At 45.9% G+C, this 27,007-nt stretch overlaps 2 protein-coding genes and 1 long non-coding RNA gene across 13 annotated transcripts in view; 2 read left to right on the forward strand and 1 right to left on the reverse strand.

Moving 5' to 3' along the window:
* Window positions 1-3,964, forward strand: part of SLC35D2 (solute carrier family 35 member D2) — a 57,082-nt gene extending 53,118 nt beyond the window's left edge. For 4 of the 10 annotated variants that reach the window (XM_070249046.1, XM_023627047.2, XM_070249048.1 and 1 more), the window contains 3 exons: window positions 970-1,048; window positions 2,091-2,173; window positions 3,330-3,964. In XM_070249046.1, coding sequence (XP_070105147.1) covers window positions 970-1,048; window positions 2,091-2,173; window positions 3,330-3,432 — 265 coding nt within the window. In that variant the 3' untranslated portion in view covers window positions 3,433-3,964. Of the gene's footprint in view, window positions 1-969; window positions 1,049-1,153; window positions 2,174-3,329 lie in introns of those variants that run through there. The other 6 variants (XR_011431737.1, XR_011431740.1, XR_011431736.1 and 3 more) reach the window with 3 other exon arrangements.
* LOC138920490 (uncharacterized) lies at window positions 838-15,905 on the reverse strand. Its single transcript, XR_011431742.1, has 3 exons — window positions 15,498-15,905; window positions 13,319-13,365; window positions 838-1,231 (listed from the first exon to the last, which is right to left on the reverse strand). It is a non-coding gene; the product is annotated as an uncharacterized lncRNA (long non-coding RNA).
* Window positions 15,906-18,102: 2,197 nt separating this feature from the next.
* HSD17B3 (hydroxysteroid 17-beta dehydrogenase 3) overlaps window positions 18,103-27,007 on the forward strand; it is a 40,123-nt gene continuing 31,218 nt past the window's right edge. The window contains exons 1-2 of one of the 2 annotated variants that reach the window (XM_023627092.2): window positions 18,103-18,487; window positions 20,619-20,665. In XM_023627092.2, the coding sequence (XP_023482860.1) occupies window positions 18,334-18,487; window positions 20,619-20,665 (201 nt within the window). In that variant the 5' untranslated portion in view covers window positions 18,103-18,333. The remainder of the gene's footprint in view (window positions 18,488-20,618; window positions 20,666-27,007) is intronic. The other variant, XM_023627093.2, reaches the window with a different exon arrangement.

Consider the following 27,007-nt stretch of genomic DNA (forward strand, 5'->3'; position numbering starts at 1 on the left):
TCTTTCTGCTCTGTCAGTGGGGGAGCCCTGCTCATGCTGTCTAACTGGGATTTGCTTTAAAACCCAACACACCTTATGCTCTCTCTGTATCTTTTGAGTTGCCTTCTCAGTTTTGATTGTAAACTCCGTTGACTTTTACTCACCTGGTCTGGCTAGATGGATTTTTACCACACTTAGGTTGCAGCTAATTTTCCCCACTACTCAATGAAAATAAACTCATTTCCTTACCTCCGATCGGATTCTATATTCTTTCCTGTGTGTATGTATTTTCTTGTCTGCTGCTTGGTCACAACTCTGTAGCCGTTTTATCGACAAGTAAGTGTCGGTACTTACTGGTCAATGTTGAGTGCCTGTTGAATTAACTTTGGTAATAGGGTACAGGAGTATTATTGACACGTGGAATCTGTTCATTTTAATCTCCTTTGTCCAAAGCCAGTGATCACTCAGCTGATTTTCCCTTCTAACACCAGTGGTTCTCAGCGCTGGCTGCACATTAGAATTGTCAGTGGAGCTTTGATACCGCGCACAGCAGGGGCCCCACCTCAAACTGACTGGAGGAGACCCTCTGCTGGGCACCACTGTGTGTTAAAGGTTTGCCAGTTATCCTGATGCACAGAGAGGATCAAAACCACTGTTGTAACAGCTGTGAAATGAAAGATTTCGGGTCATTAAAACAATCTCGTTGTCTTTACTTTCTTTTTATGGAAACACTAGTGGGAAATGCAGACAAAATGAAAAGGACACCTAAGGTAGAATGTTTGGCCTATGCACGACTGGACCATTTTCCTGTAAAAAGTCGGAGTTAAAGAAGAGATGTTTAAGATGTAGGTGATAAAATCTTTATGGTATGCTCTTCTTTTGTATTTGTTTAAAGTACGTGTGCATGGGTTCCTCGCTGACCTTTCTTAGCCTGTTGTTATTGCCCAGCACAGTAAGGCACGCACTCAGGCGTCTGCTTCCTTGGCCCAGGTTTCTGTTGATGTACTCCACAGTTTTGTGCAGCCATTACAATTCGCCCCTGACGACGGCAGTGGTTGGAGCCATCAAGGTAAGTGAATGAAACCTTGGAATGCATGACCCAATTGGGGAATGGACGGTGGAATCCTGTCTTTACGAGAGAAGCTGAGTTTGAATTTGTTGTTGTCGTCACCAGAGGCGGAGTAAGAATGGAGGCTTGTGGTGTTTTCAGCTGTGCTGGGGATCCCTTCTTAGGTCTTCTCATCTCCTAATCCTGAAAACAGAGAGAGGATTTGTTAATTTACAAAAGAGAGACAAATATGACTTTTAGATTGGGGGTGCTGGAGGGGCTGGTCTGGGAAAACGAAGTAAGAAAGCTGAAAAAATTTCCAAGTTGCCGCACTCACCGAGATAACCTTCTGATCTATCATTTGGTTTTCTGGGAGAACCTGCTAACTAAGAAAGGGAGTCCTCGTGAAGAAGTGTTTTCAATCTAGATATACGCTCGCTAATAAGGTAATGAACTCATGGACTGCTGTGTCTGTGGATATGTTCTGTGTGTGTACATGCATTTGAATACACATGCGACTAGGAGGTGGGGTGTTCTCAGTTCTGACCTGCAGCTGCTTTGTTCTTCTCTTCGTGTGAACTCCCAGAGTGGGTGAGGAGTGCTGCCTGCGTCCACAGCAGACTTGTCCGTTGGCTCCCAGAGGGCCCCTGCCACACACTGGACTGAGAACTGCGTGGAATTCACTAGATGGAAATTGCTCATCGTCTCTAATCTCTTCAAGTTTAGCAGCAATATGATTAAAATTTACTACCCAATGGTGGTAAAGAGATGGGGTCTGGAAAGCTGATGACAATGCAGAGCTTACATCTTCTTCGTGTATGAACTAGAAGGGGGCACGAATGATGCAGTGTTCTGTGGTCATCGTGCCATACTTTACTTCATTTTTTAAATAAAGTCATAGTAATGGTTTTTTGTTCATTCATTCAACATCCTGTGAATACCTACTGAGTACAACTCTGTGCAAAGTAACTAAAATGTTTAGTTTTGGATTTCACCATATATATGTATTTTTCTGCTAAATCCTTTACTTTTAAAATTATGAATCCTCTCTCTTTGTCTGCAGAATGTATCCGTTGCCTACATTGGGATGCTAGTTGGTGGAGACTACATTTTCTCTGTGTTAAACTTTGTAGGGTTAAATATTTGGTAAGTGGGTGGTGTTTTTTCTTTTTTTTTTTTTTGAGAAAGATTAGCCCTGATCTAACATCTGCTGCCAATCCTTCTCCTTTTTTTTTTATGCTGAAGAAGACTGGCCCTGAGCTAACATCCATGCCCATCTTCCTCTACTTTGTATGTGGGACCCCTGCCACAGCATGGCTTGACAAGCAGTGCATAGGTCGGTACCCAGGATCTGAACCGGTGAAGCTTGGGCCACTGAAACAGAACATTGTGAACTTAACCACTGTGCCATGGGGCCAGCCCCAAGTAGGGTTTTCTAAATGAACTCATTTTAGTAAAATATGAATTTTAAAAAGTCTGATTAATAAATTGTAAGTGAAAGAGCAGGAGGTGTTTTGACATTACAGTTTCTAATAATTTTATGTAAATCACTCAGTTCATCTATTTTTCTGACACACTCCCTCCTGTGGATCATGGGAATGTGTGTAATGAAAATTCAGGGGGCCAAGATCTGAATTTAACTCATGTGCCTTCCTCTTGTGAGGTGGGCCTCACTAAACCTGTGCTCCCTCAGAGCACCACATGCTAAGGACACGGGAGGAGTGACCAAGACCCTTCTGAAAGGCGTTTTGGGGTCTCATACATAGGATGCTATTTTAGGACAAAAGTATATAGTTTATTCAATAATAATCAAATTCGGGGGCCGGCCCTGTGGCCGAGTGGTCAAGTTCGCACATTCTGCTTCGGTGGCCCAGGGTTTCGCCCGCTTGGATCCTGGGTGCAGACCCAGCTCTGTTCATTAGGCCATGCTGAGGCAGCATCCCACAGAGCGCAACCAGAAGGACGTACAACTGGAATATACAGCTATGTACTGGGGGGCTTTGGGAGAAGAAGAAGAGAAAAGATTGGCACCAGATGTTAGCTCACGGCCAATCTTTAAAAGAAAAACCAGGTGCTGCTTTTCTTTCCAAGCTTCTGTATTAGATTTATTCTACTCTTTTTCTACCCCAAAGATTTGTAAATAAGAGGGGTAATTCTCATCAAGTAATATACAAACTTGAGGAGAAAGACAAGGGGGCAATAATTTCCTTCTGAATGAGCCACTGTATTTACTAAAGATGTCAGTAGCTGCTGGCGTGCCACCTGTGACGCCCACTGATTTTCACTCTTTTTTTCCTTTCAGCATGGCGGGGGGCTTGAGATACTCCTTTTTAACTCTGAGCAGCCAGTTCAAACCGAAACCACTGGCGGACGAAGAAAGCATCCCTCCGGATTTGAAGGGCTAGAATCTGGGACAGAATTGCAGACTGACTGGCAGACTGGGGCCGGGGAGGAGGGTGGGGCCGGGCCAACCCAGGCGCGGGAGTGTGAAGCCTGGTGTTTGGGTCCTGGGAGCCCCCCCACGGCCCCGACCCGTTAAAGCATGAACAGGAGTGTGTCTGCAAAACACGGGGAGAATCTACCTCACAGGCCGCGGCCCCGATCCACCGCCACCCGCGGAAGCGTGGGCAGCGCCTCCCCGCCCGACGGCGCGTCCTCTCGGCACCGGCCGGCGTCCGCCGCGCGCGCTTGAGAGGGGCCGAGGGGTCGATGCTGGGATGGCCTTTATTTCCTTCTTGGCACCTTGGCCTTCGTTTCAAAGCTCCCAGCCAAAGCGACGTGCCAGTGTGAACACTTTTTCGGCTTAAACAGACGTCTTCATTTTAATAAAATCAGTCAATTAACTGCTAGTAAAGTTATTTGTTAGCTTTGATTTGATCTTATATGTTGGTATCTTTTCCCAATCATCAAAATAAAATAAAGAATAATTTATATGCATGCCTCATACTGTGATATTATTGGAGACAGGCGGAAAAACAGTCAGTCATTCACTCTGCCCTGAAGGGTAAAATTCCTCTTAAGGCTCATGCTGGGAAAAATCACAGAATAATGGAAAAAACAAGACTGGTGTGCCCTGTAACCTGTCAGGAGGTCATGTTTCTCTCCTCATATCCCTCCAGGTTTTTCAGGGGGCTTTCTGTGGAGTTTCACCAAAGGTCGGTTTCCTCCTAGGCCTGACCTCCCAGACCAGGGTTACACGGGAAGGAGCCCTGAACGGATGAGAGTTCTCATTACTATTAACAGTGCGTTTTCTCGTGTGAATGATGGTTTGATACTGTTGATGTGATACGTATATTTTCCTCGTTGTGTTGTGATCTGTTATCTTCATCAAGAAATGGCCTGTCCCCATCGGGGCTGTGGTGCAGGGTGGGTAGGGCCCAGGCTGGGAGACCGGAGCCCTTCCTTTTAGTCCTGTCTCTGCTGCCAACCCACCAAGAGCAGGTCGCCTTGCCATGCTGGCCTCGTTATTTTAATCTGGAAAATTGAACTAGAGCTCCACGTCCCTGCCAGCCCCGACTTTCTAAATTTCTAGAAGCGGAGCCAGATGTGGGGCAGGGCGGCAAATGAAGGAATGATTGTGTTGACGTGTTATTTCAATTTACTTTAAAAGAAATTTTACTTTTAGTTATAAAATACACAGCATAAAATTTACCATCTCAGCCATTTCTAAGTATACAGTTCAGTAGTGTTAAGTATGTTCACACTGCTGAGCAACCATCTGCAAACATTTTTCATTCTTGTAAAACTGAAACTGTACCTCGTGCCCTGCCCCAGCCCCTGGCAGCCGCCGTGGGACTGTCCGTCTGTAGGAACCGGAGTACTCTAGGTACCTCTTGTAAGTGGAATTGCACTGTCTTTGTCTTTCTGTGACTGGCTTATTTCACTTAGGATAATGTCCTCAAGGTTGATCCCTGTTTTAGCATGGACGTGTGAGAATTTGCTTCCTTTTGAAAGCTGAATAACATTCCGTCACATGGATAGACCACATTTTGTTTATCTGCTCATCTGTCAATGGACACCTGGGTTGCCTCCACTTCTTGGCTATTTGTGAATGATGCTGCTGTGAACACATGGGTACACAAATATGTCTTTGGGACCCTGCTTTCAATTCGTTGGGATAGTAAAAGAAAAGTTGTTGTCTGTACACACAGAACACTTCTGACACCAAATGTGTGAGGCCTTTCCCTCACAGGAAGCAATTCTCCAACTCTCTGGACACAACTGGGTGTCCTACTATTTAATTCTGTTACTAACCACCTGGAGTTAGTACAGATCCCACAGGTTAAGGGCCCAGTCCCCCAAGACTGCCCCCCACTTCAGATGCCAATCCCAAGTCCCAGGTTGTGACTGGTGCTTCTCACCAACAGCCATCACTCAGGGGTTTCCACACCCCCTTGCTCGAGTTCAATAATTTGCTAGAATGGCTCACAGAACTCAGGGAAGTGCTTCACTCTCTAATACCAGCTTATTATAAAGGATGCAACTCAGGAACAGCCAAAGTGAAGAGGACCAGGCATGTGGGCACTGGTTTGGAGCTTCTGTGCCCTCTCTACGTGCAGCCCCCTCCCAGCACATTGACCTGTCCACCAATCTGGAAGCCCTCCAACCCCCATCCTTTAGGCCTCATCACTGTTTTCCACAGCAGCTGCACCATTTTACATTCCCACCAACTGTTCAGAAGGGTTCCAGTTTCTCCACATCCTGTCTAACAGTTGTTACTTTTTGTTTTTTTTTTGTAGTAGCCATCCCAATGGATGTGAGTTGATACCTCACTGTAGTTTTGATGTGCATTTCACTACTGATTGGTGATGTTCAGCATCTTTTCAGGTGTCTGTTGGCCGTTTGTATGTCTTCTTTGGACAAATGTCTACTCAGATCCTTTGCCTATCTGTGAATTGGGTTGTTTGTCTTTTTGTTGTTGAGTTGTAGGAGTTTTTTATTGTTTCAGTTTACTTCTAGAGTGTGACCTTGGGGCTCCCGAGATGTATGACCACCTTCTCTTGTATCATCAACATCATTTCTGAAACCAAGAGACCAAAAATGCTAAGATTTGAAAAATATTATCAACTCATTTTTTCAGTGACAAAACAAAACATATAAAAACAAGCTTTTGCTTTCTTCCAACTTTTTTTGTTCTCAGAATTCTTAAAGGAAGGTGCTTTTGTGGCTCTCTACACTCTTCACGTGGTCGGTCTTCTGTTTTCATCACCAGGATGCCTGTGGGTGGGGGTTCTTATTTCGCTTTTTCTTTTGCTGTTGATCGGAATACCTTTCTTGGTTTCTTCTTGAAGGACCCTTTATTTTCACCTGTGTGGAAAGACGTCCCCTGCTTCCCTGTGTGGCCAGCAGAGGGCACCCTGAGAGCAGCCCGGCAGCCCTTGTGACTGGGCTGAAACGTGCAATTTCTGCTGCCTCTTCTAAAGCACCAGATTCCCGAGGTGCGAGGGTGCTGGGAGCTCCACCCCAGCTTTTGAGTTAAGCTTAGTTGAGGATTCTGGATGCAGAGAGGTGGTGGGAAAGGGATCCATGAGCTCCAAGGAAGCCCAATGCCTCAGGTCTCCAGATTGTTCTTACTGAAAAATCATAAAAACCACTCTGGATGGGAAAATTAGTTTAATATCCTTGATATTTTGCTTGCTTCTGGCTATTGTACTGCTAATAACAATGACACTACTTGTTAACTTGGACTTTTTTCTACTGTTTTAATATTTTTCTAAATATTAAATATATCTCAGGTGCATGGGCACTGGAGTTTTGTGACAGCTGAGTTTGCTTAAAGAATAGAACCTAGTTTAGAGAAGAGTTACATATTTTGCATGTATAGTATATGTATTATATATACTTTTTGTTATATATTATTTTCATTTATATATATTTTTTGTGCCCTCAGGAAAATGGCAAAGGGACATATGTCAATAATTTTGGAGTCTTTAGTTACTTTTTTCCTTTTGCATGATCGCTTCAACTTTTAAGTGTTAGTCATTTTTATGACGTGTGAGTCGTTTTTGTTTCTGTGAATGGGTGTGTGTCCTGGTGACTACACTTTGAGTGCTGAGACTGCCAACTTAGCTGACCAGTAGCTGCTGCTCCTTAGCTTTTGGGGAACGGGGCATCCAGCAGCTCAGAATCTCCAAGGTTCTCTTCTGTCATCAGATGCTGAGCACGTGGAAGAAGAAAGTGTGCCCCTTTAGGATGAAGGCCGGAACCCCCAAGCCAGGCCCGGGGACGGCCAGGGTCAGGAGATGCCATCCGTGTGGCTTCTGACTCCCATCTCCACTCCAGGTTAGAGTCTCCCCCGAGAAGCCTCAGAGCTGTGTGTGGTTCCTGGACCAGAACATCAGTGTTCCGTGGGGGCTTGTCAGAAATGCAGAGGATTGAGCTGTGCACACTGAACCAAATCTGCGTTTTAACCCGGGTGATCTGAGAAGGCTCTTGGTTCAGACCATACTTTTAGTCTTCTGGTAGTTATCAGAGCCTCCGCTAGTTCTTGTTATTTATATTAGAATATAGTATTATATATTATTATTATTATATAATATATTAGAATATGTTATGAATATTAGTTATATTCATAAAGAAGCTTACTTTTAGTCCATCATATTCAGAAAATATTGTGATAATTTTTTTGGTAATTGGTTTCCTTTATACTTTTATGTATTTTACTTTATGCATTTAAAAACATTATTTGGAGGAGGAGGCCGTAGTTGGGGCCCATGGCACTGAAAGAAGTAAGGATTACTGCTGTAGAGGGAGAGAGAAAATTCCAGATTAATATGTTTTCTCAGGAAATTGTTTCGTTTTTGGCCTTAGTACCAGTGGAGCTTTGCTGACTGAATTTGGTGCGGAGGAGCCCAGGGGCACGTTCCAGGCAGATGTGGTCAGCCGTCTGCAGCCGGAGGGCCAGAGAGGGAGGCCATGGGGCAGGGCAGCTCGGCTTCACTGCCGTAGCCTCCCTGTTCAAAGATCAAACAGAGATGTGGATCCCCGCTCGAGTCACAGCACGGCACCTGTTCTTCAAGTTCTGTGACTGCTTCCCTGGAGCGTGATGTTAGAAGTCTGTGAAGAGGTGGGATGGCCACATGAGGAGCTCTGTGGACCCACTCTCCAGTGAAACAAGCAAAACTAGAGGAAGCTCTCAGGAAACAACCATTTAAGCTCTCTCGAAATCGTCCGAGGGGATGTAGCAAATGAAGAAACATTGATTCAAGAAAACCTGATAAAGCTGGGTAAGAACAGTGAGAGCCTGTGGCATTTAAGCCTTGACCCAGTTCCTCTCCCCTCCTCAGCCTGATGGAAGCTCCGTCCCCAGTGCGTTGGGAGCTCTTCTCAGCTCCCAATCAAGGGTCACCGGATCTGACTTGCAGGGGCAGGCCACTAGTGTTTCTCATCTCCAAGTGGGAGAGGCTCAGCTCCTGGTGAGTGTGGCTGAGGGACAGGGCCCCCTCTACCAAGCCCATGGATGGAGGCCCTACCCCAGGTGCAGGAGGCCAAGAACACTGGGTTCCCAATCGTCCTTGCCCCAACTTGATTGTAGGGCAGAGGTCCCATGCTGGGGAGAGGAAAGCAGACAGGACCAGAGGCTACCACCCTGCCAGGCACCCAGCACAGCGACTCAGAGAGTTTGTCTAGAAGAGGCAGTCTGTGCAGTCAAGAATTTAACCTTACCCGAAAAGATGTCCAGCCTTTGCCCTTGGCTTCTGAGAGAGAATCCTAAACTCTTGGAATGTTAAGCCTGAAAGAAATGTCGTTTCCCTGGGGACTTAGGATCTTGCTGGATAGCCTAACAGTGTGATTTAGGATGGGAGTTGGCTATACCCAGTTGGGGCTGGCCACACCAGAAAGACTAATAATATGGTTTAGGGTGGGGGCCGTGGGTGATGCCTGCAGGGGCCAGAGACTGAGATCGGCCCCATGGGCAATCAGTCATGCCTATGCGATGGAACCCCAATAAACTCTGAACGCTGAGGCTTGGCCGAGCCTCCCTGCTTGGAATACTCCATGGATATCATCACACAATGACGCTGGGCAAGTCAGGTTTCCTGACCCCAGGGAGAACAATGCAAGCTCCAACTCTGGTACTTCCCCAGACTCCACTCTATGTTCTCTCTCATCCCTGAGGCTTTGCGATGGAAAATATTCTGAAAATTTGGCTTTTTGGAGATACTGAAAATTACTTGGGGGTGGCCATTCCTTTTTTCAGAAACTCCCCAGTGGTTTGGGGACTTTTGTTTGGGATAATTCCTCTAGACTGAGTTGCTCATGTGTTCTCGTCTCAAACTTGGGGTACTGGCTTGAAGAGCAGGAGGTGGATAGTGTACTATGTATATAGTTTTAAATGGAATGGTCCAGTACTTGCGTATTTTATCTAGGAAACCAATTGACGAGATTGCTGACATCTAGATCACTGGCATTTTCCAACTGTGATATTTTCTCCTGCTGTGATGGTACGGGGAGGCAACACGATGACAGCTTCTGGAATCAGATGGTTTACATCCTAGCTCTGCCAATTTTAAAAAACAGATTTATTGAGGTATTATTTAAATACTGTAAAATTCACCAATCGTAAGTGTATGATTTAATGATTTTTTTGTAAATTATAGAGTTGCGTAACCATCACCACAATCCAGTCTTAGAATGCCTCTATCACCCCAAAAAGATCCCTTATTCGCTTTGTAGTCAATGTCCATTCCTACACCCAGCCCAGGCAACCACTAATCTGCTTTGTATATAGTACATTTCAAAAAACTTTTGCCAGTTTAATCTACTACCACTAAGAGATGGAGAAGAGTATCAGTTTCATCACATCCTCATGAGGATGCATAACAGCTTGAAGTTCTGTTTACTAATTTATGTGTGCATAGTATTTTATTCATTTAATTTGCATTTCTAATAATATATGAAGTTAAATATTATTTCACACATTTGCGTACTACTTGTATGTCCTCTGTATTTAATTTTCTGCCCATGCCTTTAACCCAAATCGTCCTTGACCTTTGTCCTTGACGTTATGTCCTGAATCTGAAAGCCCCTTTGGGCCCATATGTGGGCTAAGCTGTACCTGACCTGATGTGTCTTTTCAAAGTGCCCCCAGCTGTTATGAGTTCTGCTGGTCCCCATTCTCCCCACCCCTACAGAGGTAAGAGGAGCTGTTACTTTGTGAATTTTAGTACTGAGTGCTGTTCACCATTTCCTTGCACAGCTCCTGCCACCACCAAACACGGCGCATGGCAGTTAACTAAATTAATTCATCTCTCTAATCTGAGGCCTTACACTTTTAGTCCATGAGCCAACTGCTCTGAACACCATCTCAGAGACCCGCTGGACTCGAAGAAAGATCTAACATCCATGTCATTGGAACCCCAGAAGGAGAGAAGAGTGCTGGGCAGAAAAAGTATTTGAAGAAATAAAGAAACGTTTCCAAATTTGGGAAAAGACATAAACCTACAGACGCAAGAGGCTGAGTGAAACTTGAACAAGATGACCCGAAGAAATCCACACCACGATGTTTCTAGCTAAACTTCTGAAAACTGAAGACAAAGGAAAAAGTCTTGAAAGCAGTGAGAGCGAACACGGCACCTCTGCGGAAAGACTCTTGGAATGACGTCAGATCATCAGAAAGCATGCAGGCCAGAAGGGAGGGCACAGTGTTTCAAGTGCTGGAAGAAAGGGACCCTCAACCGCCAAGCCTAGATCCAGCAGAGCAGCTCATCCCACAGGAATGCAGGGGAAGGCGGGACATTCTCTGATGAAGGAAAACAAAGAGAATTTGTCACCAGCAGACCTACCCTAAAAGAACAGCTAAAGGAAGCTCTCCAAATAGAAAGAAAATAAAAGAAAGAATCTTGGAACATCAGGGAAGAAGAAAGAACAAGGGAAGAAGTAAAACTATGGGTAAGTACAATCCATTTTCCTTCCTGAAAAAGAACCACAACACGTGAGAAAGCCAACACAGTTTAAACGTCCAATAATAACAGCGGCCTCTTGGGGAGCTTACTCTCTGCAAAGCATTTTGCCCGCCTCATCCCATTAACCTTTACAAAAGGCCAGATTATCATCGCCTCCAGTTTATGGATGTGGGAATTCTGCAGCGAGCGTCAGAGGCAGGGTTGGAACACATGGACGTCTGCTCAACTCTCCACCTCGAGCTCTTAACCGTTCCGGCCCACGGCACCCCAAGCTCGGCACGGCTCTCCGTGGAGCAGCAGCCAGCAGGGGACAGGAACGGGCCTCCGGAAGGGAGAAGAGCCTGCGCGAGAAGGAGGCCTAGGGAGCCTGAAAACCGTTCAACACTGCCTCAGAAAAGAGCAAACGGAAATGAGGAGAAAGATTCTACAAGGAGGAGAGCAAAGCAAGAACTAGTAGAGGACAGAAGCAGAACTGAGCGCCCGAAGGCTCTTGGGGGGCATCTTTTGTGCCAGTAAAGACCCAGAAGCCCAGACAGGATGTGTAACTGGTCCAGAATCTCCAGACAGTGAGCGTCAGGGTGAGGACTGGAACCCACAGCTCCTGAACCCCAGGCCGTTGCTTTTGAAAACAGTAGAGAAACAAACGGCTAAGGAGAGTTTCCACATGGGTCTCCTCTAAGTAAAAAGTGTCTGAGTCTTAAGATCCCAAGGGGAGCTCAAGTAGGTCGGGCCAGTGTGAATCTGAGGCGAGAATCTGGAAAATCATAAAGAAAGAACCTGAATTTCTCGGCAATCCAGAGAACTGCGAGGTAAGGCCATGGATCTTTTGGATGAGGGATCAGGCCCTTTCCAGAAACCTGCTCTAAGGGGAAATAATTACATAAAAGGTGGTATCGTTCTAACGCAAATAGCTCAAAAAGCTTTCCCTCCGATTTTTGGGAATGGAAGACACAAGGCTTTGGACAACGTTGCTGAGTGGTCCCCCCGCCCCCTCAACTCTGACCACGGGTCTCGTGAGCGCTGGGCACTACCGACCGTGAGAAAGCTGCTGGACTCCGATGAGGATGAGAGCCAAGAAGAGCTCTTTAGCTCAGGAACACAGAGTTGAAGCAGAACGTCAGCACCAAAGAAATTTTCATCAGAGGATGGACAGTCGGGGCAGACCTGACTGACCAGCACGGGGAGCTTTTTGACTGGCACGGTTTAGGTTTGTTAACATCCCAGAAGTTTCTGTCAAGTGCCTCCCATGTGCACTGCACTGTCCACTTGACAGGATGGTTGGGCATGTCATGCTGCAGGCCTTCGGGACGGGAACACACACAGGCTCCACACTGCTGTTGAATGTAGTTTTCATAATGGAAGTGCTTTGCACTATATTTTTAAGGTGGTATTGATTTGTTAAGAGCCATCCTCTCATAATTTCTAGGATTCTCTTTATTTCTCCTATTGCATTTTACATGGTTCTAGAGGTCAGTGTCATAGGCATGAAGAAGAAATAAAACATATAAAAACTCCAAGAAACAATATTTCATTAATGAAAATGGGAAATAAGTGATGATAATAATAATAGCATACAAAACTACAGAGGCTATAAATGCATTTTTGAAGGAGTGTAACTTCCCACCTATCTACCTATCTATCTGCAGAGCAACAGGAAGCCCGGAAGGAAATGTTCAAAACGCTAGTTATATTCCGGTGACTGTCAGCCGTTTCAGATCTTCTCTTTTTACACTATTTTGTAATGCCCATTAGTCTTCCTGAAATAACGTCATAGACAATATGCTCTGCCTACACAAATAATTTTTGAAAAATCAATATATGCCCCAACTATAATGTAAAAGATAAATAAAAGGAAAGTAGTTTATAAACTTGTTTAAAATTGTGTTTAAGTGTATAAACGCCTGTGGTACAATCACACTAGAAAATAACGATGCCCCATCAATTCGTAAAACGACTCCTAAGGGGAGATACCCCAACTGAACGTCATTGTTTTGTTTTGTTTGTTGAAAAAGGTGTCCAGGAGCCGGGCCCTTGGCGTAGTTGTTAAGTTCGGCGTGCTCCACTTCGGCGACCCCTGTTCATGGGTTCAGATCCCCGAGTGTGGACCTACACCATTCATCAGCCATGCTGTGGCAGCAACCCACGCATAAAACAAAGGAAAATGGGCACAGATGGTAGCTCAGGGCGGATCTTCCTCGCCAAAAAAAAAAAAACAGGTATCCTGAGGATGACATTATTATTTCTAAATTTCCTTTTTTATAGAAAATATTCTTTGCCTAAATGAATGCCTTTTGCTTTTATAATCAGAAAACGAGTGTTTGGGTGGGTGTCATGTGATTCTGATGTGTTCAGTACAAGGGGAGGGGTCTCCAAGAGCACGCCTTACCTCGAATGAATAAGCCTTCCCAATCCCAGCTCCTGCTCCAGTGATCACTGCAAAAGGCAGAAACGGTTTCAAAGGAGAGAATTAAGCTTTCAAGTGCCCTTTCTCGCCGGCCTACTCTGTAGGACTCTCCATGTCCCAGAGCAGCGCCCTTCTGCTCTCCAGCCCTGCTCGGCTCAGCCGTGAAGTCTCCAGCCTTGACTCCCCTCACCACACGTTCAGAATGAAGCTATTTTTCTTTTCTTTTTGTTTCTTTTTTTTTTTTTTTTGAGGCATCGGTAAGGCCGTGGAAAACATGCTCCAAAATGAGGCAAAGAACTTCAGCCAGAGAACGTTTCTTCAGACCCCACAAGGAGCTAGGCGTTTCTAAGCCGTAATTCACGAGGAGCCAGCAGCGCACACTAGTATCTCTCCACCCACACAGCCACCTGTCACTGCAAGGACATTTCTTCGCTCCTCCTCCAAGCCGAGTTCTCCCGGTTTCCCATCCGCACCCCCACAGGAAGCAGCAATCAAAGCCCAAGGAAGATAGGGAACCCAACAAAGACAGAAACACAGAAATGCAGGGGCCTGAAGACTTTGTGCTCAATAGGTCTATTGATGAATGTGGAACACTCAGACCAGCCTTCTAGTCCTTTTATAGCCAATCTTACATATATATTTATTTAATGACTGAGCTCCAGGATAAGCCTTATTCACACAAATGTCACAATTTCAAAAGGCACTGCAATTCAGCATATACATGTGTCCCGTTTACCTTTGCACCAATTGAAGGGGACGCTTTCCAGAAGTGTGAACAAGAGATACGTATGCATTTAGCTCACTTCGGAGCGGGAGCAAGCCAAGCTGTGCAAGCTTCAAGCAGCACACTGGCCAAAGCACCCTCATTTTAATCCTTCTTAATGATTTTGTCTGTTTATTTGGGTAATTCTCAGTGAATCTGTGCATATTGCTTGTTCCTCTTTATACCTGACTTTGGAGCCACAAGTCTAAACAGATGCACCAGTGACATAATTAGGAAATCAACTACAGAGCTCTGGGGAGTTGAAAATTCTGGTCTCTAGTAGCTGGATTTTCTTCTTGTCCCCTGCACTTGAAATAGATCACCTCCCTGAGATCTGCCATCGCCCAAGACACTTTACTCTTGCAGGTGACATTGAGCCTATTCAATATTGACTCAGAAGACAGCTGAAGATTACGTTTTTCCATTTGAGTCAACAAGTACTCTAGTCTCTGGCGCCCCGTGAGCTTCTTTTGGAATGCGTGTCCTTAGAACGGTTTTGCCCTACTCTGATGGACGCCGCATAACATTTGGGATGTCGCATACTAAAAGATTATTCCTTGCTTATCTGAAATTCAAATTTAACTGAGTATCCCATATTTTATCTGGCAGCCCTGTAAGGTTGTTCACCATCTCCCCTATTTAACCTGGTGTGGTATTTCTAAAGCTGTTTAAATTCTTTTTTTTCTGTTTTCTGTCGTTGGATTTCTTGGTGCCTAACTTGGAAATGTAACTTTAGCACGTGAGCCAAGGAGATGCTGAAACCGTAGCCTTATGCCCTTCACCTTAAACCCAGCCATGGGGCTGAAATTCCAAGTGGTGGTTCCAGGAGACAGAGTCCACTGGGAGGCAGCAATTAACCCACCGTACTTGGAACAGAAACCAGACCCAGCTTCCATATCTGACCATCTTGAAAACGCATCTCCATGGAGATCTTTTGCCTTGATTTTGCAATACCTTCACTTCATGAAAGGGCTTGAAGCAATTTTTTTTAATAAAGTGAATTAAAATTATTCAGATTTCAGAATTTTGAAACACCCTTTGGCAAAACAGAAACACTCTAGGCTTTTGAAAATCTGAAGAAGAGGATGCAGAAACTTCTGCAGCATTTATTATTTGTGTCATCAGAGACCACAAAGAAGAAAGCCCAGCTAGTGAGGATGAGAGGAGAAGCACACAGGCAAGAACTGAGCACCATGCTGCCCGAGTCCCTCTCCTCAGGCCCCACATCTTGTTCTTCACTCCATTCTAATTTCACTCATGCTTTCCAGCCCCCCACATTAAAATCACCCAAGGAATTACGTCCTTGTGCTCAAAGGGAAAAGGTGCGATATACCTTTTGAGACATAAATAATGATAAGCAGAAGCAACACAAAGCAAGAGATGAGAAGCTTTCTTTACCTGCCCACTGTCCCATTGACTTCAAGAAAGATCTCGGCAAAACCTTCCAGAAGCGCAGGAAAATACATTTGGAGAATCTCACGCACTTCACGAGGTACACTAGGCACACCAGCAGCCCTACAAAAATGAAGAACTGTTCCAGAACTTCCCCCATGATGGCAGCACTGCAGAGGCTGTCTCAGACCTGGCCTGGGCCACCACCGGCAGGCCTCCTCGCGCGCGGCTGTGCGGGGGCGAGCCAGTCACCTCCTGGAGTCGGCCACAGGGTGCCTTTCACTCCATTAAGGCATTTAAAGTAACTTCTTTACACAACCGTCTGATTCACAGCCTTTGAAATAGAGTGTTCTTTCTAATATCTTTCCAGCACTGTTGGGCTTTTGTGCCTGCAGGGGAGTTGGTGAAGAAGCCAAAGGTGGACAGGAAGAAAGATAAAGCCCGGACAAAGAAAAAGTGGCAGCCCAGGGTTCTCCCCCTGCATTTGGAAACTCAAAAGGATGCAAAATCCTGTAAGTTATTCATTTCTTTACTCAACAAATATTTATTGACCGCCTACCAGGTGACACGGCTGTTCCAGGCACTGGGAATATGTAATAGTCACAAGTAAATTTCTGCATCCTCTTCCCCAGATTTTCAAAAGCGCAGGGTGCTTCCATTTTGTTAGAGGGGATCTCAAAATTCTGAAACCCAAATAGCAAACAAGGGTCGCTGCAGCGGGGAGCTGAGAGTCTGGTAGGGAGAGACAATGCCCAAATAAACGTCCGTGCCGTGGGGAAGTGCTGTGCAGCGACTTGTGAGAGCGACCAGTGAGCGGGGACTCGAGAGAGGGTGCTCAGGAAGGAGCTCTGTGAGGACTGGCACTGTGAGCCAAAATTTGAATGGAAAGAGGAGGCAGCCCTGCACAGATGAGGTCCCCCTCCCAGCTGAGGGAAGAGCTAGTTCGAATGCCCTGAGCTGAGAAAGAGCCACGTGCCTGCGGAATAAACAGCCCCACACAGTGAGGGACTGCTCTGCGCAGCACAAGCAAAGGAAAGAACGAGGTCGGGTGCAGGTGCGGGGAGGACCCAGATCCTCTTGGCGAGGAGTTTCAACTTTAGTCTGCGAGCAACAGGAAGCCACCGAAGCAGCTTAGACAAGGGAGCCCAAGAGTCTGCATTAGAGGTCCCTCTGATGCTGAGGGAAGACCTTTTAGTGTTGGGGATGGCCGAAGCAGAGGGAGTGAGGAGACTACAGTGCTCATCCAAGAAGAGCAGCACAGTGCTCAGTCCTGGGCCCTCTTCTCTTTCCAATCCACCATCACCCATGTGGTGACATCACCCAATCTCTTCACTTTATGGACTCTTTGTATGCTGAGGACCCCCCTCCAATGTATAACTTCAATGGCAACCCAGGCTGGTCATCCCGTGTTGCATATCCACTCACTACCTGAGACCTCCAGCTCAAGCTCAATATGTCTAAAGCTGGTTTCTCATATTTTCTCCAAATGTCAAATCTGCTCCTCTTGCAGACTTCCCTCTCTCAGGAAATTTCACATCTTATCTTCCAATGGTTCAAGTGAAAAACCTTGGAGATCTCCTTGACTCCTCTCTTTCTCTCAGATCCCACAGCCAATCTATCTCCTGTTGACAGACAATCGGATTTGTTTTCCGTTTTCCTTTATGCTGAAGAACACTGCTACCTATATTCTTGTATTTGTACTTTGCCATACATGTGCAAGCTCCTCTCTCTCTCTCTCTCTCTCACACACACGATTGCTGGATCACACATGTTATAGATGTACAACTTCAGTTTTACGAGTGTATCAGTCAGGTCCACCCAGGAGACACATATTGAGCATATTGAGACACACATTGGGCTCCCTTGTCTAAGCTGCTTCGGTGGCTTCCTGTTGCTCGCAGACTAAAGTTGAAACTCCTCGCCAAGAGGATCTGGGTCCTCCCCGCACCTGCACCCGACCTCGTTCTTTCCTTTGCTTGTGCTGCGCAGAGCAGTCCCTCACTGTGTGGGGCTGTTTATTCCGCAGGCACGTGGCTCTTTCTCAGCTCAGGGCATTCGAACTAGCTCTTCCCTCAGCTGGGAGGGGGACCTCATCTGTGCAGGGCTGCCTCCTCTTTCCATTCAAATTTTGGCTCACAGTGCCAGTCCTCACAGAGCTCCTTCCTGAGCACCCTCTCTCGAGTCCCCGCTCACTGGTCGCTCTCACAAGTCGCTGCACAGCACTTCCCCACGGCACGGACGTTTATTTGGGCATTGTCTCTCCCTACCAGACTCTCAGCTCCCCGCTGCAGCGACCCTTGTTTGCTATTTGGGTTTCAGAATTTTGAGATCCCCTCTAACAAAATGGAAGCACCCTGCGCTTTTGAAAATCTGGGGAAGAGGATGCAGAAATTTACTTGTGACTATTACATATTCCCAGTGCCTGGAACAGCCGTGTCACCTGGTAGGCGGTCAATAAATATTTGTTGAGTAAAGAAATGAATAACTTACAGGATTTTGCATCCTTTTGAGTTTCCAAATGCAGGGGGAGAACCCTGGGCTGCCACTTTTTCTTTGTCCGGGCTTTATCTTTCTTCCTGTCCACCTTTGGCTTCTTCACCAACTCCCCTGCAGGCACAAAAGCCCAACAGTGCTGGAAAGATATTAGAAAGAACACTCTATTTCAAAGGCTGTGAATCAGACGGTTGTGTAAAGAAGTTACTTTAAATGCCTTAATGGAGTGAAAGGCACCCTGTGGCCGACTCCAGGAGGTGACTGGCTCGCCCCCGCACAGCCGCGCGCGAGGAGGCCTGCCGGTGGTGGCCCAGGCCAGGTCTGAGACAGCCTCTGCAGTGCTGCCATCATGGGGGAAGTTCTGGAACAGTTCTTCATTTTTGTAGGGCTGCTGGTGTGCCTAGTGTACCTCGTGAAGTGCGTGAGATTCTCCAAATGTATTTTCCTGCGCTTCTGGAAGGTTTTGCCGAGATCTTTCTTGAAGTCAATGGGACAGTGGGCAGGTAAAGAAAGCTTCTCATCTCTTGCTTTGTGTTGCTTCTGCTTATCATTATTTATGTCTCAAAAGGTATATCGCACCTTTTCCCTTTGAGCACAAGGACGTAATTCCTTGGGTGATTTTAATGTGGGGGGCTGGAAAGCATGAGTGAAATTAGAATGGAGTGAAGAACAAGATGTGGGGCCTGAGGAGAGGGACTCGGGCAGCATGGTGCTCAGTTCTTGCCTGTGTGCTTCTCCTCTCATCCTCACTAGCTGGGCTTTCTTCTTTGTGGTCTCTGATGACACAAATAATAAATGCTGCAGAAGTTTCTGCATCCTCTTCTTCAGATTTTCAAAAGCCTAGAGTGTTTCTGTTTTGCCAAAGGGTGTTTCAAAATTCTGAAATCTGAATAATTTTAATTCACTTTATTAAAAAAAATTGCTTCAAGCCCTTTCATGAAGTGAAGGTATTGCAAAATCAAGGCAAAAGATCTCCATGGAGATGCGTTTTCAAGATGGTCAGATATGGAAGCTGGGTCTGGTTTCTGTTCCAAGTACGGTGGGTTAATTGCTGCCTCCCAGTGGACTCTGTCTCCTGGAACCACCACTTGGAATTTCAGCCCCATGGCTGGGTTTAAGGTGAAGGGCATAAGGCTACGGTTTCAGCATCTCCTTGGCTCACGTGCTAAAGTTACATTTCCAAGTTAGGCACCAAGAAATCCAACGACAGAAAACAGAAAAAAAAGAATTTAAACAGCTTTAGAAATACCACACCAGGTTAAATAGGGGAGATGGTGAACAACCTTACAGGGCTGCCAGATAAAATATGGGATACTCAGTTAAATTTGAATTTCAGATAAGCAAGGAATAATCTTTTAGTATGCGACATCCCAAATGTTATGCGGCGTCCATCAGAGTAGGGCAAAACCGTTCTAAGGACACGCATTCCAAAAGAAGCTCACGGGGCGCCAGAGACTAGAGTACTTGTTGACTCAAATGGAAAAACGTAATCTTCAGCTGTCTTCTGAGTCAATATTGAATAGGCTCAATGTCACCTGCAAGAGTAAAGTGTCTTGGGCGATGGCAGATCTCAGGGAGGTGATCTATTTCAAGTGCAGGGGACAAGAAGAAAATCCAGCTACTAGAGACCAGAATTTTCAACTCCCCAGAGCTCTGTAGTTGATTTCCTAATTATGTCACTGGTGCATCTGTTTAGACTTGTGGCTCCAAAGTCAGGTATAAAGAGGAACAAGCAATATGCACAGATTCACTGAGAATTACCCAAATAAACAGACAAAATCATTAAGAAGGATTAAAATGAGGGTGCTTTGGCCAGTGTGCTGCTTGAAGCTTGCACAGCTTGGCTTGCTCCCGCTCCGAAGTGAGCTAAATGCATACGTATCTCTTGTTCACACTTCTGGAAAGCGTCCCCTTCAATTGGTGCAAAGGTAAACGGGACACATGTATATGCTGAATTGCAGTGCCTTTTGAAATTGTGACATTTGTGTGAATAAGGCTTATCCTGGAGCTCAGTCATTAAATAAATATATATGTAAGATTGGCTATAAAAGGACTAGAAGGCCGGTCTGAGTGTTCTACATTCATCAATAGACCTATTGAGCACAAAGTCTTCAGGCCCCTGCATTTCTGTGTTTCTGTCTTTGTTGGGTTCCCTATCTTCCTTGGGCTTTGATTGCTGCTTCCTGTGGGGGTGCGGATGGGAAACCGGGAGAACTCGGCTTGGAGGAGGAGCGAAGAAATGTCCTTGCAGTGACAGGTGGCTGTGTGGGTGGAGAGATACTAGTGTGCGCTGCTGGCTCCTCGTGAATTACGGCTTAGAAACGCCTAGCTCCTTGTGGGGTCTGAAGAAACGTTCTCTGGCTGAAGTTCTTTGCCTCATTTTGGAGCATGTTTTCCACGGCCTTACCGATGCCTCAAAAGAAAAAAAAAAGAAACAAAAAGAAAAGAAAAATAGCTTCATTCTGAACGTGTGGTGAGGGGAGTCAAGGCTGGAGACTTCACGGCTGAGCCGAGCAGGGCTGGAGAGCAGAAGGGCGCTGCTCTGGGACATGGAGAGTCCTACAGAGTAGGCCGGCGAGAAAGGGCACTTGAAAGCTTAATTCTCTCCTTTGAAACCGTTTCTGCCTTTTGCAGTGATCACTGGAGCAGGAGCTGGGATTGGGAAGGCTTATTCATTCGAGGTAAGGCGTGCTCTTGGAGACCCCTCCCCTTGTACTGAACACATCAGAATCACATGACACCCACCCAAACACTCGTTTTCTGATTATAAAAGCAAAAGGCATTCATTTAGGCAAAGAATATTTTCTATAAAAAAGGAAATTTAGAAATAATAATGTCATCCTCAGGATACCTGTTTTTTTTTTTTTGGCGAGGAAGATCCGCCCTGAGCTACCATCTGTGCCCATTTTCCTTTGTTTTATGCGTGGGTTGCTGCCACAGCATGGCTGATGAATGGTGTAGGTCCACACTCGGGGATCTGAACCCATGAACAGGGGTCGCCGAAGTGGAGCACGCCGAACTTAACAACTACGCCAAGGGCCCGGCTCCTGGACACCTTTTTCAACAAACAAAACAAAACAATGACGTTCAGTTGGGGTATCTCCCCTTAGGAGTCGTTTTACGAATTGATGGGGCATCGTTATTTTCTAGTGTGATTGTACCACAGGCGTTTATACACTTAAACACAATTTTAAACAAGTTTACAAACTACTTTCCTTTTATTTATCTTTTACATTATAGTTGGGGCATATATTGATTTTTCAAAAATTATTTGTGTAGGCAGAGCATATTGTCTATGACGTTATTTCAGGAAGACTAATGGGCATTACAAAATAGTGTAAAAAGAGAAGATCTGAAACGGCTGACAGTCACCGGAATATAACTAGCGTTTTGAACATTTCCTTCCGGGCTTCCTGTTGCTCTGCAGATAGATAGGTAGATAGGTGGGAAGTTACACTCCTTCAAAAATGCATTTATAGCCTCTGTAGTTTTGTATGCTATTATTATTATCATCACTTATTTCCCATTTTCATTAATGAAATATTGTTTCTTGGAGTTTCTATATGTTTTATTTCTTCTTCATGCCTATGACACTGACCTCTAGAACCATGTAAAATGCAATAGGAGAAATAAAGAGAATCCTAGAAATTATGAGAGGATGGCTCTTAACAAATCAATACCACCTTAAAAATATAGTGCAAAGCACTTCCATTATGAAAACTACATTCAACAGCAGTGTGGAGCCTGTGTGTGTTCCCGTCCCGAAGGCCTGCAGCATGACATGCCCAACCATCCTGTCAAGTGGACAGTGCAGTGCACATGGGAGGCACTTGACAGAAACTTCTGGGATGTTAACAAACCTAAACCGTGCCAGTCAAAAAGCTCCCCGTGCTGGTCAGTCAGGTCTGCCCCGACTGTCCATCCTCTGATGAAAATTTCTTTGGTGCTGACGTTCTGCTTCAACTCTGTGTTCCTGAGCTAAAGAGCTCTTCTTGGCTCTCATCCTCATCGGAGTCCAGCAGCTTTCTCACGGTCGGTAGTGCCCAGCGCTCACGAGACCCGTGGTCAGAGTTGAGGGGGCGGGGGGACCACTCAGCAACGTTGTCCAAAGCCTTGTGTCTTCCATTCCCAAAAATCGGAGGGAAAGCTTTTTGAGCTATTTGCGTTAGAACGATACCACCTTTTATGTAATTATTTCCCCTTAGAGCAGGTTTCTGGAAAGGGCCTGATCCCTCATCCAAAAGATCCATGGCCTTACCTCGCAGTTCTCTGGATTGCCGAGAAATTCAGGTTCTTTCTTTATGATTTTCCAGATTCTCGCCTCAGATTCACACTGGCCCGACCTACTTGAGCTCCCCTTGGGATCTTAAGACTCAGACACTTTTTACTTAGAGGAGACCCATGTGGAAACTCTCCTTAGCCGTTTGTTTCTCTACTGTTTTCAAAAGCAACGGCCTGGGGTTCAGGAGCTGTGGGTTCCAGTCCTCACCCTGACGCTCACTGTCTGGAGATTCTGGACCAGTTACACATCCTGTCTGGGCTTCTGGGTCTTTACTGGCACAAAAGATGCCCCCCAAGAGCCTTCGGGCGCTCAGTTCTGCTTCTGTCCTCTACTAGTTCTTGCTTTGCTCTCCTCCTTGTAGAATCTTTCTCCTCATTTCCGTTTGCTCTTTTCTGAGGCAGTGTTGAACGGTTTTCAGGCTCCCTAGGCCTCCTTCTCGCGCAGGCTCTTCTCCCTTCCGGAGGCCCGTTCCTGTCCCCTGCTGGCTGCTGCTCCACGGAGAGCCGTGCCGAGCTTGGGGTGCCGTGGGCCGGAACGGTTAAGAGCTCGAGGTGGAGAGTTGAGCAGACGTCCATGTGTTCCAACCCTGCCTCTGACGCTCGCTGCAGAATTCCCACATCCATAAACTGGAGGCGATGATAATCTGGCCTTTTGTAAAGGTTAATGGGATGAGGCGGGCAAAATGCTTTGCAGAGAGTAAGCTCCCCAAGAGGCCGCTGTTATTATTGGACGTTTAAACTGTGTTGGCTTTCTCACGTGTTGTGGTTCTTTTTCAGGAAGGAAAATGGATTGTACTTACCCATAGTTTTACTTCTTCCCTTGTTCTTTCTTCTTCCCTGATGTTCCAAGATTCTTTCTTTTATTTTCTTTCTATTTGGAGAGCTTCCTTTAGCTGTTCTTTTAGGGTAGGTCTGCTGGTGACAAATTCTCTTTGTTTTCCTTCATCAGAGAATGTCCCGCCTTCCCCTGCATTCCTGTGGGATGAGCTGCTCTGCTGGATCTAGGCTTGGCGGTTGAGGGTCCCTTTCTTCCAGCACTTGAAACACTGTGCCCTCCCTTCTGGCCTGCATGCTTTCTGATGATCTGACGTCATTCCAAGAGTCTTTCCGCAGAGGTGCCGTGTTCGCTCTCACTGCTTTCAAGACTTTTTCCTTTGTCTTCAGTTTTCAGAAGTTTAGCTAGAAACATCGTGGTGTGGATTTCTTCGGGTCATCTTGTTCAAGTTTCACTCAGCCTCTTGCGTCTGTAGGTTTATGTCTTTTCCCAAATTTGGAAACGTTTCTTTATTTCTTCAAATACTTTTTCTGCCCAGCACTCTTCTCTCCTTCTGGGGTTCCAATGACATGGATGTTAGATCTTTCTTTGAGTCCAGCGGGTCTCTGAGATGGTGTTCATTTTTTCCCATGTACTTTCTTTCTGTTGGTTAGATTGAGTAATTTCTATTGTTTTATATTTAAGTTCACTGATTCTTTCCTTGGTTCACTCCATTCTGCTACTGAGCCCATCATCGAGTTTTTAATTTCATGTGTTTTATTTTTCGGTTCTAATATTTCCATTTGGTTCTTTATATTTTCTGTTTCTTTGCTGTTTATTTTCTGTTTCTTTGCTGAAACTTTCTATTTTGTTTTATTTGTGTTTGTAATTGCTCATTGAAGCATTTTTATGATGGCTGCTTTAAAGTCCTGGCCAGATGATTCTAGTATCTGTGTCATCTCAGTGTTGGCCTCTGTTGATTGTGTTACTCTTACTCAAATTGAGTACTTCCTGGTTCTTGGTGTGATGAATGGTTTTTGATTGAATCTTAATATTTTTGGTTTTATGAGACTCCGGATCTTACTTAAATCTTGTTTTAGGTCTATTTTGTGTCGGTGGGGGAGGAGCGGGTGCTGACTTGTTCCTACCAGGTGAAGGAGAAGCCCAGGTTTTCTACTTGGCCTTCCCTGGGGGGTGTTGCCTACTTGCTACTGCTGGGTAGGAGTGGGAGTTGTGGCTCCCCACTGGGCCACTCTGGATGGGAGGGGCAAGGGTGCCTTCTTACTGGTCCCCACAAGGCCTCCAATGGCACTTGGAAGAGGCGGCCTCCCTACTGCTGGGGTGGTGGTGAAAGTCCTGACTCTCCTCTAGGCCCCTTCTCTTATTATCCCAGGGGAGGGAGAGGAGATGGCGGGGAGGGGGGTGCCTTGGTACTGACAGGTGGAAGTGAAAGTTCAAGTCTCTGCTAAGGTGGGATGGTGGCAGGGATGAAAGTCCCAGCTCCCTGCTCGGCCTTCTCTGATGCCAGCCTGGCAGGGGTTAGGGCCCTTGTTACAGCAGCCTCGCCAGGGTGGAAACCTCAGCTCTCCAATCAGTCTTTGTGGGTGGGGGTGCTGTGGGATCAAAGATTTTTTTGAGTTGTTTGCCTGGAGTAAAGCAGTTATTGCCCAAAATTTTCTGCCTTGCTAGGCTGCCCCTTTTCTGGTCCTTTGGTTAGAGAGAGCAGACATTTGCTGGGGCATTCATTGTATGTCTGCACCTGTTGGTGTTTCTGAATTGCCAGCTTCTCCAGCAATAAGTCTGGGACATATGAGGCAGAAAGCAAACCCAGGAACCTCACCCTTGTGCTGTTCTGCAGGTCCTGAGGCCCCTAGCTGACCTTCCTCTCACTATCTTTTGGAGTCTTCTTATGCTTATTTTATGTATTATGTCCAGGTCGCACATTTTAATTGCAATTCATGGTAAGAATAGGGAAAAGTACTTTCTGGAAGCCTATTCTATATTTCATTTTAACCTAGTCTGTATTTATATTTAGAGTGGCAAGAGAGGCTTTGCCTCCTGTTAAAGGAATTTCAAGCATCGCTGGAAGAAGGTGGGAAAAAGTTGTGGGGAGGGATAGGCCGGGGGAGGAAGGAAGAGAGTGGGCCTGCGCCTCTGCACCTCTGAAGCTGCTGCTCCACCCTGTCTTTCTCACTATTTCCACTCCCTTGGCACCTGAACGCAAGCCCTTTCTTTTATTTGCTGCCACACAGAGGAAGCCCTGTTTGCCTTGCGTTCCCACCACCTGTTATAGATTAGCAGCAACAAGCACCTTCCTTGACCCAGGCTCTGACATCCAGTAGCAGGGAAACGCGGCCCATTCATCACAGCTGCAGCCATTCTTCTTGAGTACGGTGCCCCGCAGTGAATTCTAGGAAAGGGAGTGCTTCTGTGGCTTAACCCCCTGAAAAGGGGGGCAGCAAAGCCCCTGTATGGAGCCTGTCAGCCTGGACATTCTGGAAATAAGATTGAGCCCTGCTCAAGTGGACAAAGGGAACAATGCCAGCCCAGACAACCAAGTGTTCTTTCTCCGCGCCCCCTTCCCGGCCCAGACCAATTCACATGGAATCTTTAAATTGTCTGTGGCTCTTGAGAGTAGTGGCACAATTCAGGAGAGGCTGGAAGCCCACCAGGCAGAGAGCATCCTTTGTGCTGAAAATGCAAATTGTTTTCCATTTAATAGACAATCTCTCCTTTAGGAGGCTGATGGAGTGAATTGTGAGACAAAGGTGCTTAATTTTTCAGCCCGCCTTTTGATGATTCCAAGACTCAAAATGAGGGATGAAGGTGGGGGTGGGGAATTTTCCATGGAGAGAAAGAGAGAGGAGACTTCAGGATATCATTGGCAGGATCAGCCTTGAAATGGGACAGTCCTTGGACTTTCATTTTTTATCTTTCTATTTATTTTTAAATAGACTTTATTTTTCAGGACAGTTTTAGGTTGACCACAAAATTGAGCAGAAGGTACAGGGATTTCCCATACGCCCCCTGCCCCCCCATTCACAGCCTCCCCTACTTGTCCTCCTGCCCCCAGGGCAGTGCACCTGTCACAGTCAAGGAGCCTACACTGACATGTTGTCACTGACCAGCGGCCATAGTTCACCTGAGTGGTCACTCTCCTTGGTTTCATTTTTCTGCGGTGGTTCTTTTTCGGAGGAAAGCATGAGGCGGGCACAGCTGGAGATACGTTTCTCCTGGGAAACCTGCTTGCCCCTTCCCCTCCTTTGCCCAAGCTGGCCCGAACCCAGCTTTACCCGGGGCCAGTCAAATTCAACATGAACGTCCTGAGAGATTTTCCTGTGGCTTATTGTCCTTTAAACCAGAACTGTATTCCAACCAAACTGTCTGTAAATAACCTTGAGTGTCATGTTAAATACACTAGGAAATCGACTATTTACAACAGATGCAGAGTGTCACCTTCACGATCTCTTTTTATATGTCTGGATATTGATTGACCATCTTTTCATAAAGTGAAACCTCACTGTAAAGATTCCAGGCCAGGGGTGGGACTTGTTATCATATTTTATGGCTAAAGATCAGCTATTAGAGTGAATAATTTGCTTTAAGATATATCATCGTACATAATTTGATATGCATGTCAGTTTTTTATGTTAAACAGCTTCTTGAAATATAATTCACATGCCATAAAATTCACCTGTTTTAACTGTACAATTCAATGATTTTTGGTAAATTAACCAAGTTTTTCACCACTGTAGGGGAGGAAGACCTAATCCTCTACCCGCTAGGTCCCTCTGGCTGGTCTAAGATTTAAATTGACATGAGTCAGAATAACAGGAGAAAATCAAACAAATTTAGTAACACATATACATGGGAGAAACCCGGCAAAGCTGAATAACTCACCAAAATGGCCCTGCAGACCCACTCTCTGCCCTTCTCCGCCCTACTCAGTGCCCCAGGAGGCTGCCGTGCCCCAAGGGGCTCGCTTGGC

The sequence above is a fragment of the Equus caballus genome, chromosome 23 (assembly GCF_041296265.1).
Source record: "Equus caballus isolate H_3958 breed thoroughbred chromosome 23, TB-T2T, whole genome shotgun sequence".
NCBI lineage: Eukaryota > Metazoa > Chordata > Mammalia > Perissodactyla > Equidae > Equus > Equus caballus.